General features: G+C 42.3%; 1 protein-coding gene across 13 annotated transcripts in view; it reads right to left on the reverse strand.

The window, feature by feature from the left end:
* The window catches only part of PPFIBP2 (PPFIB scaffold protein 2), a 297,974-nt gene that overhangs the window by 62,402 nt on the left and 221,068 nt on the right, over nucleotides 1–14,504 (reverse strand). For 9 of the 13 annotated variants that reach the window (XM_089675856.1, XM_089675855.1, XM_089675859.1 and 6 more), the window contains 5 exons: nucleotides 12,876–13,067; nucleotides 8,866–8,958; nucleotides 7,823–7,934; nucleotides 4,631–4,663; nucleotides 646–707 (listed from right to left, as the gene is read on the reverse strand). In XM_089675856.1, the coding sequence (XP_089531982.1) occupies nucleotides 646–707; nucleotides 4,631–4,663; nucleotides 7,823–7,934; nucleotides 8,866–8,958; nucleotides 12,876–13,067 (492 nt within the window). The remainder of the gene's footprint in view (nucleotides 1–645; nucleotides 708–4,630; nucleotides 4,664–7,822; nucleotides 7,935–8,865; nucleotides 8,959–12,875; nucleotides 13,068–14,504) is intronic. The other 4 variants (XM_089675861.1, XM_089675868.1, XM_089675858.1 and 1 more) reach the window with 3 other exon arrangements.

The raw sequence follows: 14,504 nt of genomic DNA on the forward strand, positions 1-14,504 counted from the left end.
CCCATCTGACTACGTCCGCTCTGATTCCCACCTGGTACCTGACCTTGGCTTGAACAGACTACCCAGTAAACATCTAAATCCCAGAAGGGCTTGCATACCACGCACAGGTGCCTCCTGTCTGCAGACCTATCTCTGTGCACCAGCTGTGCTTCTGAGTGAACCACCAACCAGCACGCCTACAGGCGACCTGTGCAACTTTGGGCCAGACTCCTGCCGTCCCACTCTCAGAGCAGTCTGGAACTTAGCCGCAAGGGAAGCCCTCTCTCCATTGGCCATCATCACCAGGTACGTGACAAGTACATAGATAAAATATGTGCATTCGTGACAATACAGGAGCAACAAATGGGCAAGCGTGATATGTGAACTACAAGTGGGCAATGACAATGTGAGTAGAGTTACCCCTCCAGTCAACCAACTGTTGGGCCACTTCGAGTGAACGGCCGATTGGCTGGAGTCCCTGGGGCCAGTTCCAGAGAGTTCACACGCATGCTTTCTCTTCCTGATCTGTCTAACACCATCATCTGGACCGAAAGTGAGGGGACATGCCCATAGTGGGGTCACAGACAGAAATTTTACATTTTCCCCACTTTAATTTAAAAAAGAAAATAGAAGTTTCATCTGGTTTTAGACTTTAATCCAACTCACCTTCTCTTCGTTTGCTGCCAACAGGGTCTCCATTCCCAACTTTAACCTCTGGATCTCTTGATCTGTTGGTTACAAATATTAATACATTTTAGTGAATTTAATGGAAGAAATTATACTCTCTCACAATTAGCTCTGAGGAAAGCACAAATTTCTTGTATCAAAGCATATGTGGGGTTAAGACATTGAAGCAGTGACAAATTAAAATAATGTTGGCAATCAAATGCTAACACCTGCCACCATTCATCTATAATTAAGATATCAGTATTGGGTGGACTTACCAAGGTATTTTCTACCAGGCAGATGGTAGGCAAGAAACGCACATCCAATCCAAACCAAATCACATGCAGGGTTTGCTGAATGTACAAGCTTAATCAAAATTAGACTATACTAAAATTTGGGAAAACCAAGAAAAACCATAATAGCACTATGGCTCGAAACGTAGTATTAGGCCAATTTAAACCAATGAAAAGGTTAAAGATAAATCCCAACCAAGCTGCTATATATACATACAGATGAAATTTGAGTCTTGGAAGGTTAGGAGGCATTTAAAGGAAACTGTTCTAGATGTACAGCTATTCTTTTTATATCAAAAGAATATGGAATACCATCACTGTCAATACTTCTAGACTTTACAAAAATCCAATCCAGGTGTGCAAAATTAGACCTCCATAAAAATTAAATCCAGTTGCATAAACCCAACAACACAATGGTTCCTATGGCAATCTTCCCTGTAGTGGAAACAGCAGTGCGGACAAAGATATCAGATTAGGCAAACACAATTTTTTTTTTTTTTCTTTTTAAGATTCCAAAAAGTTAAGCCATGTCTTCTATGAGGCTACACAATGCTGGAGGTAGCCTATGCATTGCCAGCCCTTTGAGGATATAGAATTACAGCAAGTCAAATCTGCTTTAAAGAACAGTCTTCAAGTGTCAGTCTGCCCAAATTTGGTGGGTTCTGGAAAGTTAAATCGTTGACATCACAACACAATTTCTTCAACTTGTACATGTGCTGCGGTTACAAAGCAGGTCCTCTTTTTCTTGTTACATTTGAACACTTGTGTTGCAACAAGAGAAGACCTGAAACTGAGTAGGTAAAGAGTGAGGAACTATGGCAGGAAGATCGAGATGCTGGATTCAATATAAGAGGCTACCTGGTGACTCAGCTCACCAGACAACATTTATTACTAAAATATTCCTTTGGGGTGGACAGACCTTTTAAAAAGGAACTAGAACGCTGCCACCTCCTCCTCACTCCCTCTCTCTGTAGGGGTCCCCCAAGGTTCTGTCCTTTGACCCCTTCTCTTCTCCATCTACACCTCCTCCCTTGGTCACTTGATAAACTCCCATGGCTTCAACTACCATCTCTATGCTGATGACACGCAAATCTATCTGTCTACCCCTCACCTCACCCCTTCAGTTTCCACCCATATCGCTAGCCTACTAAGCGACATATCGGCCTGGATGGCACTCCACTCCCTCAAACTCAACCTCTCCAAAACTGAGCTCCTAGTATTCCCCTCTGCCCGCGCTACCCCTACTGACTTCACCAAAACAAATCGCTAACACCATCCTCAGTCCATCCCCTCACGCCAGGGTACTAGTGGTAATCCTAGACTCCCATCTGTCCTTCCAGCCCCAGATCTAATCGCTGACAAAATCATGTAGACTTCACCTCCACAACATCTCCAAGATACGACTGTTCCTAACCCTGGAAACCGCTAAGCAACTCATTCACTCCCTTGTCATATCTCGCCTCGACTACTGTAACTCCCTCCTCATTGGCCTACCTCATCGTAGACTATCCCCCCTCCAGTCTATCATGAACGCTGCTGCCAGACTCATCCACCTCACTAACCGTTCTGTATCCGCCATCCCTCTCTGCCAATCCCTCCACTGGCTCCCAGTTGCCCAACGGATAAAATTCAAAACTCTGACAATGACATATAAAGCCATCCACAACACTGCCCCAACTTACATAACCGACCTTATCTCTAAATATCACCCAAACCGTACACTCCGCTCCTCGCAAGACCTCTTACTCTCTAGCTCCCTTATGTCCTCCTCCCATGCTCATCTCCAAGACTTCTCCAGGGCGCCACTCATCCTCTGGAGCTCCCTACCCCAATCTATCAGATTATCACCTACTCTACTTGCCTTTCGGCGTTCACCAAAAACCTCTCTCTTCAGGGAAGCCTATACCGCCCTCTGCTAATTCTGGTATCCTCTACTCTTCCAACCACTCCATCCCCCACAGTGACTACCTACTGTACCACTCACCCCACCCTCCTAGATTGTAAGCTCCTAGGAGCAGGGCCCTCTAATCCCTCTTGTATTGAACTGTATTGTCTCCCACTATAATGTAAAGCGCTGAGCAAACCGTTGGCACTATATAAATCCTGTATAATAATAATAACTTTTCCAGAAAGGTAAAAATGGTCAACTAGCTCTACATAGGACTTACATTTTTCAAATAGTACAGGAAGTACGAGTGTGGATGTAAATATAGTTTATTTTTAAAGCTGAATTCCAGGAATTATTTGTATTGTATGCTTACATTGGTCCAGCTTGGCACGGTGTAAGAACGCGCATCTCAGATTTGATGGACCACTGGGGAAGATCATAGATGACAATCACTGTAGTTGTTGGCACTACTACAGCGATAGCTATGGTCTTCCAGGTCCTCCTTGTGTTCAATGCAAGCAGCTTCCCTTCTACACACTTATCACTGGGGAACGCTCTCTGGGCACTGCCACCATTCATAGAACAACTTGTATATTTTTTTCAATTAATATAAGGTGTTCTCTGGCTGGATGAGGTGGAGCTGTGATGTCACAATCTCCACCTCTTCCAATCAGAAAACACCCTGTGTATACACACACACACACACACACACACACACACACACACACCAGGGGCGGACTGACCATTTGGAAACTCGGGCACTGCCCGAGGTCAGTAGGGGGCCCCATGAGATACCCCTGGTACCTTTTTCATAGGCTTTTTTGAGTTTGGCCAAGGACACAGGGGCCCCATGATCCCCTATTGCCCGGGGGCCCCATGAGTTGTCAGTCCGCCCCTGATACACACACACACACACACATATACACACACACGGCTACGAATGGTGGCAGTGCAGAGCAAGCAACCCCCTGTGGCTTGTATGCAGAGGGGAAGCCAATCTCATAGAACCTGAGCAGGACCTGGAAGATCATGACTATCACTGGAGTAGCACTGACTGCTAAAGTGATTGTCAGCTTCCCCTTTGGTCCATCAGGTGTGAGATTTTCATACTTACACCATGCCAAGCTGGACCACTGTAAGTGTGCAAAACAAAAAATTCCAGGAGTTTAAGTTTTAGACATTGCATAACAAAATAAGGCAAGCATCTAACTGTTAAATGAATCTGATGGTCTTTATTTAATAAGATAATGCATGAGAAAATGTAATCACTGATAACTACCAATCAGAACCTGAAAATCTATTCATCGTAGATCCATCTGCATTACATGGCTCAGAGCTAAAAATGGGATTCTGCAATTAGTTCTCTCCTATTGCATAAAGGCCACACAATGCCTTCAGCAATGATCTGCCATTTCCCCATATATCAGATCATCATTCACAGATGTGATTAGTCCAACTGAGATGTTGCTATGGGCAACTGCACATCGTATTATTAAACGCCTCTGCAAATTAAAAAAATGCCTTTAGTAAACTGCAAAATGACAATCACCACCCAACCAGCAGGCAACATATACAGCAACCAGGCAGTCTTCCCACTCCAGTGTCTGAAAACCACGCCATTAATGCAACCAACAATTAATTAAGTGATTTAGCAGATTCAGGGCAAGCCAGGGTAGACAGACGGAAGCACTGAGACGATGTTAGCTGTCTGCTTGCTGCTAGTAACTTTGCAATCAATGACATGAAACAATGTAGCATTACAAACAATAGTGCTAGAAAAGAATGAAAAACAACAATTGCTTACGTTTCTCTTTTATCCTCCTCCTAAATACTTCTTCTATTTGATGGGGGAAGGTAAAGAAAGCAAAATGGTGCAAAGTTACATTCATGTAATGCTCACTCTTCGTATATGATCTCTTATTAGATTGTTTAGAACACACTTTAGAAAGTTGAAGAGCAGCACTTAAAGCCCATCTCCAGGCAAAAAACAAACAAACGTTTTCCCCATGTAGTGGTGCTGCGCCCGCACTGCATGGGTTAACTGCTCATTTTCGTCTAGGGGAGAGGAGAAGGAAGATCTACTTACCTAATCCTCCGATTCTCCCAGAACAATACCGGTCAAGCACCCCTGTGCTCCAGCAGTCTTGCGTTGCGAACTGTTCCTGACATCAAGCCCAGAGCAGACTCCATAGACCAGGAACAGTCCACCATTGGACCGTGGGGGAACACTGTTTTCTGGTGGAACGAAAGCAAAACGAGCGGATGACCCTCCCAGTGTGGGCACAGCTCGACTGCATGGGAAAACTCTTTTTTTGCCCCAAGTTGGGCTTTAAAGTGGAACTTAACTCAAAAAGTGAAGATTGACATGTTATAGGCAACATCTAGAAGTGTTACTATTGCCAAAGCAGTATCCTGAAAGATTTAACTTTTATCTGGCATATCAAGTATGCTTAGGCACTCCTGTCCTTGCATCCCCATAGCTCTATATCTGCACTGCGAGATGTAAAAGGCACTGCAGCCTCTGACTGCTAGTCTTAGGAGATTAGGAGCGAGATGTGGTGAGATCACTACTGTGCTGCTCGCGGTTCTCTTTTCTGGAGGCTGTGACATAAGGAAGCAAAGCCCTTCCTCTACCAAGATGGCCGCTTCCACAAAAGGGACAGTGCAGAACAAGACATGCAGCAAATAGAAGGATGTGTAGGGCGCTCTGGTTTAGAAGACTTTCTGAAATCTGAGAGTATATATTGCAAATCACGGTAAATGGAAAATCCATAGGGCATTATAAAAAAGCAGACATCCATAGTGCACTCTGTATGAGAGAAGCAGGCTCTGACAGAGATTTAAGAAAAGGGAAGGCGCTTCTATGTGCAGTATGTAAAAAAAGATTTATTATGCACAAGGAATAAAACGCTTACTAGATAGAAGTAAAAATGAGCTCAACAGTCCCAATAGATGACGCCAATGTATCCTCCTATGAGAGATGTAATCTTCTAACGCCTCTCCGAGTACCAGTGTAGAGTGGTGAATGGCCATCAGGAGCTTCTGGAGCCAGCCTGGAATGCAACGTGCTACGTCCCATTGACATCACTTCCAGTTGCATTCCAGACTGGCTCCAGAAGCTCCTGGCAGCCATCCACCGTTCCGCACTGCTGGATGAAGCAGCGTTGAGGATTACATCTCTCACAGGAGGATACCTTGGCGTCACCTATGGTGACTGATAAGCTTGTTTTTACTGCTTCCTAGTAAATGTTTTTATTCCTTGTGCATAATAAATCTTTTACACACTGCACTTAGAAGCGCTTTTTCTTTTCCTATACCAGAACAAGACATGGCAAGTCAGTAGTGGGGAAAAAGTCAACTGCTGGGAGACCATAGGCAATCCTGGTGACCAGTCTTTTGACCTCTACATGCCCTTTTTTTGGCACAACCGAGTTCAGTTCTTCTTTAAAGCAAACTTTTCATAAAAGTGCAAGGTCTACTTCTTTTGTAGCACATCAACTACTGAATAAGAAATGCTGAGTTAAAAAAACGGAAAAAAATTAAAAATAAAAAACACGTAAAAAATAAATTTGAAGTTACTCACTTTACACTCAGCATTCTTTCTGCTTCCGGAAGGTAAAGGTGTAGGCGAAGGTGACATCACTGGGCCTTCTTCTGGAGTCTTGGAGAAACTGAAGATCCCAAATCTTGTGAGAATTTGCTCCAGCACCACACTGGCATGATTTGTGAAATTTGGGAACTTGTGCATCCTGGAAGAAGGCCCACTGGCATCACCCGTACCTAAGCAAGCTCATGAGAAATCAGGGTGTAAGGGAAGTATAAGTCTTTTTCAGATGTTACATTTTTTCTTTAGCTACAAAACGAAGAGGACCTTCCATTTTCATGTCAGGTCCACTTTTAAAAAAAGGGACAATCCCTACCTTCAGATCCCTACTTAGAGATGAAACACGTTATCTTAAAATTAGCTAGGATCCCTAGTTAAGACATTTTTAACTAAACCTGGATAAACAATTTGTTAGGGTGATTTCTGACCTTAATATTGGATGCAGCCAATTTTTAGTTCATCAGTAAATATCAGTAAATTAGTCACTAGCCACATAGTCCTAAGCACCTTATTAGACTGGCAATATAGCAATGAAGGGAAACTTCTCAACTAAATGTCTTGAGTTAATGTGTCTTCAATCTGTACCTTTTAAAACCGCTAATAGGCTAAGCAATATAATTCCTGACCTTCTAATCCAGATTAACCTAAACTCTTCCATTGACTTTCGATATAAAAGGAAAATTCCACCACTTGGTAAACAAAGTATACTCAAATACATTTTTAATGGTTTTTAAATGTTTTTAAGTTTCTTGGAGAAGTCCTCATTTTGCTTTTTTTTCCCCCCCTAAAAAAAAAATTAGTCAATTTTTACTCCTTTATTAATTTTTTCCTGCCAGTTTGTGAAGTATGAGGCATGGCTAGGCCCTGCCTAAACAGAGAGGACTGGGGTTCTATGTAAAACTGCAATGCCTGACATTTTTTTCCTACTGGAAACAAGGAAGGGTTTTCTTGTCATGTGTGTCTCCATACAGGTGTAAAAAGTAGATCACCCAATAGGGACAATTCTTCCAGTAACAATTGTCAAAAGAAAAATACTGTCCTTCATTTTTAAGGATTTTCCTCTCATCTTCTGCTGTGTCTCCAAAACAGGTAGTGTAGTGAAATCTCTCCAATGAGGACATAATAAAAAAAAAAAACCTAACAAAATCCCTAACTCTATCCAAAATAAGCGAAAAAAAGATTCTGCGGAAAACTCTGCTTTATCAAAATTTATACGCGGAAAAAAACCCAAATAAAAACTATAGTAAAAGTCATAAAAGCAATCAAACAAATGACCAATAAATGCAGAATCCAATAAAAGTTTCATTACTAATAAAAGCACATTGAGGAACAATGTGTTTTAGGCGATCATAATAATTATGAAAGGTAGTTAGAAAAATGTATATTATGTACCTCTTTCTGAGGATTCATTTTGTGCAGCAGTTCTTGAAGTTATCTGACTCTGCAGACGTTCTATTTCAGCATCTTTCAATGCCAGTTGTTCCTGTAGTTGTGCAATTTCAGCCTAAAAAAGAATGTTATGTTAAATATGGAATACAAGGCAGTTTGGTTTCCAGTCTAATTCAGTATATTTAGCATGGTCTTGCAAATAATACATTCCTGGAAAAAAGCAAATACATAGTACTGCACATGAGCACTACAGATATGAGGGTTAACCATGGTCTACTGGCAAAGCACTTGGAAGGTTCACTCTGTAGACCAACCAGACCCTAATAAGAATGTAAATATTCAGGGGGAAAAAGGATGGTAGGACACCACTGTTGATAGAATGGAAATTAAAACAACCAGTAGACAACACATCAGCCTTATGAGCACTTATAAGTGAGATGAGGGAACACAGGCAAGGTAAAAAAAATGTGACAAATAGGGAAGACCAAATCTATGAATATTTACTCCACCAGTGACCTGTCAAATCTGGTCCCAAAATCTGTTTTTGGTGGATTGTTTGCTTGCCTAAAAATGGACTAGAATGTTAGTTCTTCAGACCTTTTAAACAGTTCACTTCCACAGCCAATGTCCACATTCACTAATCTTCATAGGCCATTTCATGTTTGAAGCCCTGGGATATAGCCCCTAATCAGATAACTGCCCTTATTTGAACTATACTAGGTTTTTAACTCCATGACAGGTAAACCAATAGTTTTGAATCCTTACCAGTCCCATTTTGAATGGACAATCTGATGTGAACAATGTTTGTGTGAACCATTCCCCCTCATCTCTAGTGTCAAGGAAGAACTTGACTTCTCTGCCTAACACCATGCTATTGGAATTATGTGTTAGAACAGTGCACAGATGTGAATACGTTTTATAATAGCAAAATACCGGTAGTTATAAAGATGGCAAAGAATGGAGCTGTACATGTTAAAGAAATGAAAAGGATTGAAGTGTTAACGCAGCACTGCCATCAGCTAAAGACAACGAAACATTTGACCCACCTTTGTTGCTTTGAGTTTCCATTCATATTGTGCCCTCTCGTTTTCCAGTTCTTCCACTTTTATTTTGAGGCCTTTCAGTTCTTGTAGCAGCATCTGTGAAAAGGACCAGGATAAATAGGCCATGATTAGAGGCAAGACACTCACACCCGGCCACACCGCACAGGTGCAGAACTTTGAATGCTCACTGACACACTGACAAACTCATGCAGTAAACTCCAAACGTCATCACATGGTTCACATGAAGTTGGCCTGTCCACACTTGAATCTGATGCTATTCACTGATAAGAAGCTTTCCCACTCAACTCTGCATGATCACGGGAGTATATGGAAGAATAGAGCAGATGTCTCGGCAAGTCCATGTGTAGCTCTAGGCCTACTTCAAGTGCAGAAGAACCACCCCGGAGGAAAGACAAGGTTCTGAATACAACAAAAATTGACATTTAAAGCTGAAGATAGATGCCTGAAAACACCATAACATTGGAATCTTCAGCATTAGAACTCCACCTGTATGTCATGCTAGAGCAACATTCAGGCCTGAAGTTGTTGACAAACTGCAGGTCCCAAGGCTCCCACTGTCTTTACTGTGTAAAAGGTATTATTATTCTTATGTGGTTTTTTTTTTAATATAAAAAGGATAAAGAATAATCATTGAGCTTACATTTCTTTGTTAATGATATCCACAGAACTGATTCATTGATTCAGTTTTGAAGCACTCTTATAGATTTGTGGGAAAGGAACTCAGGGTAGAAGCAGGGGCGGACTGAAAACTCATGGGGCCCCTGGGCAATAGGGTCAGCCCGCCCCTGTTCCTGTCTCGGATCGGATGGGAATGGGGTGTCCCTCCTCAGAGTCATTCAGAAGAAATGGCGGAACTACCAGGGTTGCAAAGGTTGCACTTGTGACCAGGCCCCGGCGTTCCGCCACCGTGGGGCACCCCAAGACGGCAGGAAGGGCAACTCATGGGGCCCATGGTCAATAGGGGATCATGGGGCCCTTGTGTCCTTTCCCACACTCAAACTACGCCCAAAAAAGCCTATGAAAGGTACCAGGGGCATCTCATGGGGCCCCCTATTGACCCTGAGCCCTCGGGCAGTGTCAAAGTGCCCGAATGGTCAGCCCGCCTCTGGGTAGAAGGTTGAATGAATTGCAGCTCCCACCTCCTCATTCCAACCTTGAGATCTTAGTCATTAGAACTGTAATCAGTATAATTATTTAGAAGTATAACCAGGCAAGTTAGCCAGGCCCAAAAAATCATATAATAAACCATTACAAAGCACAGCAGAATCTTTTAAGAACATAATGTATTGGCATAAATCACTCCCATCACAAATATCATTCAATTCATGATAGCGATTTGGAGCCAACTGCATCGGAAACTGCTGGTGTTTAGTACAGATACAGCCTAACTTTATAGAGTTAGGCTGGTCCAGTCTTGTTGGCCATCGCCAGTGCATTGTATGGAAACCATGGTAAAGCTCTGACCACTGTCAGGGTATAGATGCACAGCCTTTTTCATTCAAACCAGTGGGTTGAGTGGAAAAAAAAATAAATAAAAAACCCCAACACTGACAGGTCCCTGCATCTACGTGAGTGATGTGGACACAGGGGGACCTCCCCTGCCGCACCATTGCATTTTTAAAGCGTGGGCTTCCCCCTCATCAGAATACACAGATCAGGGTTGCAGCCCTTTGCTGCAAATGCTGATCAAATGCTGGTTTTCCAGCATGAACCTTCATTAGACCAGCTCTTGCTGAACAGACAGCAGTACACCCATAAAATTTGGCTTGTTCCTGCTATAAAGTCCACATTTCGGTGTATGTATACCCTGCTTAAATATAAGGAATGAACCTTATATTTGGGGGGATTTTCAGTGGAAGCAAGACATGTAGATACCTTCTGTTTTCAAAAAGGATCTAGGCAGTGCATTCTGCACCAGGGGGCAAGATCCATGCACCATACTATTGACTGCTTAACCTACTCATACAGGGGCGCTGTGCTGTGTAAGCACTTTAGTTCTGTTGTGTCCAACTTGTCACTAACAGCCAAGATCACAGTAAGGGCAAGTATTTTTATCATCCTTATATACTTTATATGTTGTAAAAAGTGTTAAAAACTCACAAGTTAAAAAATTAACAGGTGTAAAAGAAATTAAAGCATAGTCATTTCCTTTTTTAAGTAAGGCACCTTTACAGAGTTTAAAAATCCAATAAAATCACACAGTTAGTAAGTTGCAATGACATTCCAAATACATTAACTAAATCAACACAACATAATATTAGATGAATGTGAGTAAAAGTACTAAAATCAGTTCTGATATCGCTGTTTTACTAACCTGATAACTTATTATTCTAGAAAGGAAACCTTCATTTGGTTTGCAAATATTCTAACTACCAGCAAGAATGAGTCGGATTCTTTACATTTAAAGGGCAACTGTCATTTTAGATCCATCATGGCAGCGCCTGTTAGCGGGCCTCCACTTACCTGCTTTTTTTTTTTATATAAAAAGGATAAAGAATAATCATTGAGCTTACATTTCTTTGTTAATGATATACACAGAACTGATTCATTGATTCAGTTTTGAAGCACTCTTCTAAATTTGTGGGAAAGGAACTCAGGGTAGAAGCAGGGGCGGACAACTCATGGGGCCCCCAGGCAATAGCGTCAGCCCGCCCCTGTTCCTGTCTCGGATTGGATGGGAATGGGGTGTCCCTCCTCAGAGTCAGCGGGTCAGAGGAGGAGCCGCTGCGGGACAGAGATGACAGTTGCTCTTTAAAAATTATGGTTTAATTGAGCCTTTTCACTAGTGATATAAATCAATATGATTTAAATCAAATCCACCTTGCTTCCCCTTCCCCCTATATAGAGTAAGTAAAACATGCTCATTTGCCTGATGTAGACTAGCATGATTGATTACAGATCTTCCATTACAAAGTAAATATGGTGGAAGGTTCATGTACGCAATTCATCTGAATACCATTTGGTGGAATCACCAGTTTCCTAGACTTCTCAATCTCCAGCAATGACATTTTCCATCAACAGTTTGAATCTCCACGTCAGAAGACCAGAACATAAGTGAGTTCTCATAGCTGGGTTCCCCTATTACAGTGGTCTCCAAACTGCGGCCTTTTGCTTGCTTTTAGCTGGCCCTTGGCACATTATTTCCCCCATCAGCAACAGTGGGGCATAGTTACCACCACTGACACCAACAATAGGGCACTATTCCTCCCACCGACACCAATAACGGGGAACTATTCCTTCCACCGACACCAATAACGGGGAACTATTCCTTCCACCGACACCAATAACGGGGAACTATTCCTTCCACCGACACCAATAACGGGGAACTATTCCTTCCACCGACACCAATAACGGGGAACTATTCCTTCCACCGACACCAATAACGGGGAACTATTCCTTCCACCGACACCAATAACGGGGAACTATTCCTTCCACCGACACCAATAACGGGGAACTATTCCTTCCACCGACACCAATAACGGGGAACTATTCCTTCCACCGACACCAATAACGGGGAACTATTCCTTCCACCGACACCAATAACGGGGAACTATTCCTTCCACCGACACCAATAACGGGGAACTATTCCTCCCACCGACACCAATGATGGGGCACTATTCCTCTCACCGACACCAATGATGGGGCACTATTCCTCTCACTGACACCAATGATGGGGCACTATTCCTTCCACTGATACTAATGATGGGGCACTATTCCTTCCACTGATACTAATGATGGGGCACTATTCCTCCCACTGACACCAATGATGGGACACAATTCCTTCCACTAACACCAATGAAGGGGCACTATTCCTTCCACCGACACGAATGATGGGGCACTATTCCTTCCACCGACACGAATGATGGGGCACTATTCCTTCCACCGACACTAATGATGGGGCACTGTCTGTCTGCCATTTTGATCCATGGTTACTTGCAGCAAAATTAGTACACACCCCACGTCTCATGCAAGGTGCACAATACTTCTCGTACATCCTTCCCCTCACAACCCGGGCACTTCATGGGCTGTGTAGGTTCTATCAGTTCAATCACATCGACATGGAGTGGCTCGGTCAAGTCAGACAGACTAGTCTGGGTCTCCTCCCTCTCCTGGATCTTACTACTGATCTCCAGCTGCAGTTGGCACATTTGCTCCTGAAGCTCATTTATCATATTGACTACAGACTGTAAAAAGGGAAGAAAAAGTTTAAAGCAAGCTTCTTCCTGAAAGTAAGAGAACATAATACAATGTACATGTGAACCAGAGAGACACAGAAAAAAAAAAAAAATGGAGAAGTGGATGTTGCTGATCACACCCTTCCCATCCCGTACTTGTTCTCTGATCATCAGTCAGCGCAGCAGTTCCTGTGTATACCTTGGGGGAGGCTGTGAGATCGGAGCACATCTGACTGTATAACCACATGTAATCCTGAGTTCTCAGCAAAAATGCCTCCGGTATCTAAACCGAGTTCTTTTCATTTAACACATTTTGTATGCCTGCATACATGTCAGCTAAAATATCTATTATATGTGAGGACATTTTTCTTTTATTTTTATAGTCAAGTAAAACAAATTAAACTATTCCACCTGTATACCCGCCTCCCTACAGATGTCTGACATGCCCCATGCCGAGTCAGAGCTAGTTGTCTTCAATTACCGGGGAATATGCACTTTGCTGATTGCAGAGCTATAGGTCTGACTCAACAGGGAGGTGTTGGACCACTGCTGGGAGACCACTATTTCCACACTGAGAGCAAGAATCCTCTTCTACAGTATGCTGGCAGGGAACAGGCATTTCTAATCAGGCTGTGGCTACAGAAACTAAAGTTGGCCATAGATGGATCGAATCTACACCTGTTTAGCAGGGAAGGGTTAAGATTGGATCCATCTATGGGTAGGATGGTTATACCCAAGTCGATCCATTGATCAACTTGGGTACAATCAGTCGGTTAGATTTTTTTTTTCCTACATGCAATTACTGCCAGTGGCTTTAGCTGCTAACAGTAATTTTTGTGTTCTGCTGGCCGGAAAGGTTCCCTGCCGGCATAACACAATAGCACCACGGGAGGGATTCCCCCATCAACACAGACTGTATTGATGGGGGAATCAAGCGATTTTCTTTCCTGAGATGGAAGGAAGGAGAAATCACATAATTTATGGGCTGCTTAAGGCATTGTACATCTTTTGTTTTTATGCATCTGGAATGTGTCTAAATGGAATCTAAACAAAGTTTAATCAGGCATTACATGCATATCTGGAAATCCCATGTTGTATACAGAGCTAAATAGCTGACGCTTATATGTATACACAGCCAAATGAGTGGGACACTTCTGCCTTCCTACTCTGTTCAGAAGTACTTTATGAAGATCCAGTCAGTGAGAGATAATCACAAAAGGAAAAGCCATTGCTGTGCTTGCTCTTTAGAAAACCTAGAATGCTTTGCAGAAAATGTTTATATATATATATATATATAATTTTTATAAATATAAAAAAAAATATATAATATATATATTTTATCATTAATATATAAATAATAATTTAAAACATTATAAATATATATCTAAAAATGTAATTATTATAAATATATATCTAAAAATGTAATTATTATAAATATATATCTAA

This window comes from Staurois parvus, unplaced genomic scaffold (assembly GCF_062004578.1).
Source record: "Staurois parvus isolate SC_StPar_1 unplaced genomic scaffold, SC_StPar_1.0 ptg000159l, whole genome shotgun sequence".
NCBI lineage: Eukaryota > Metazoa > Chordata > Amphibia > Anura > Ranidae > Staurois > Staurois parvus.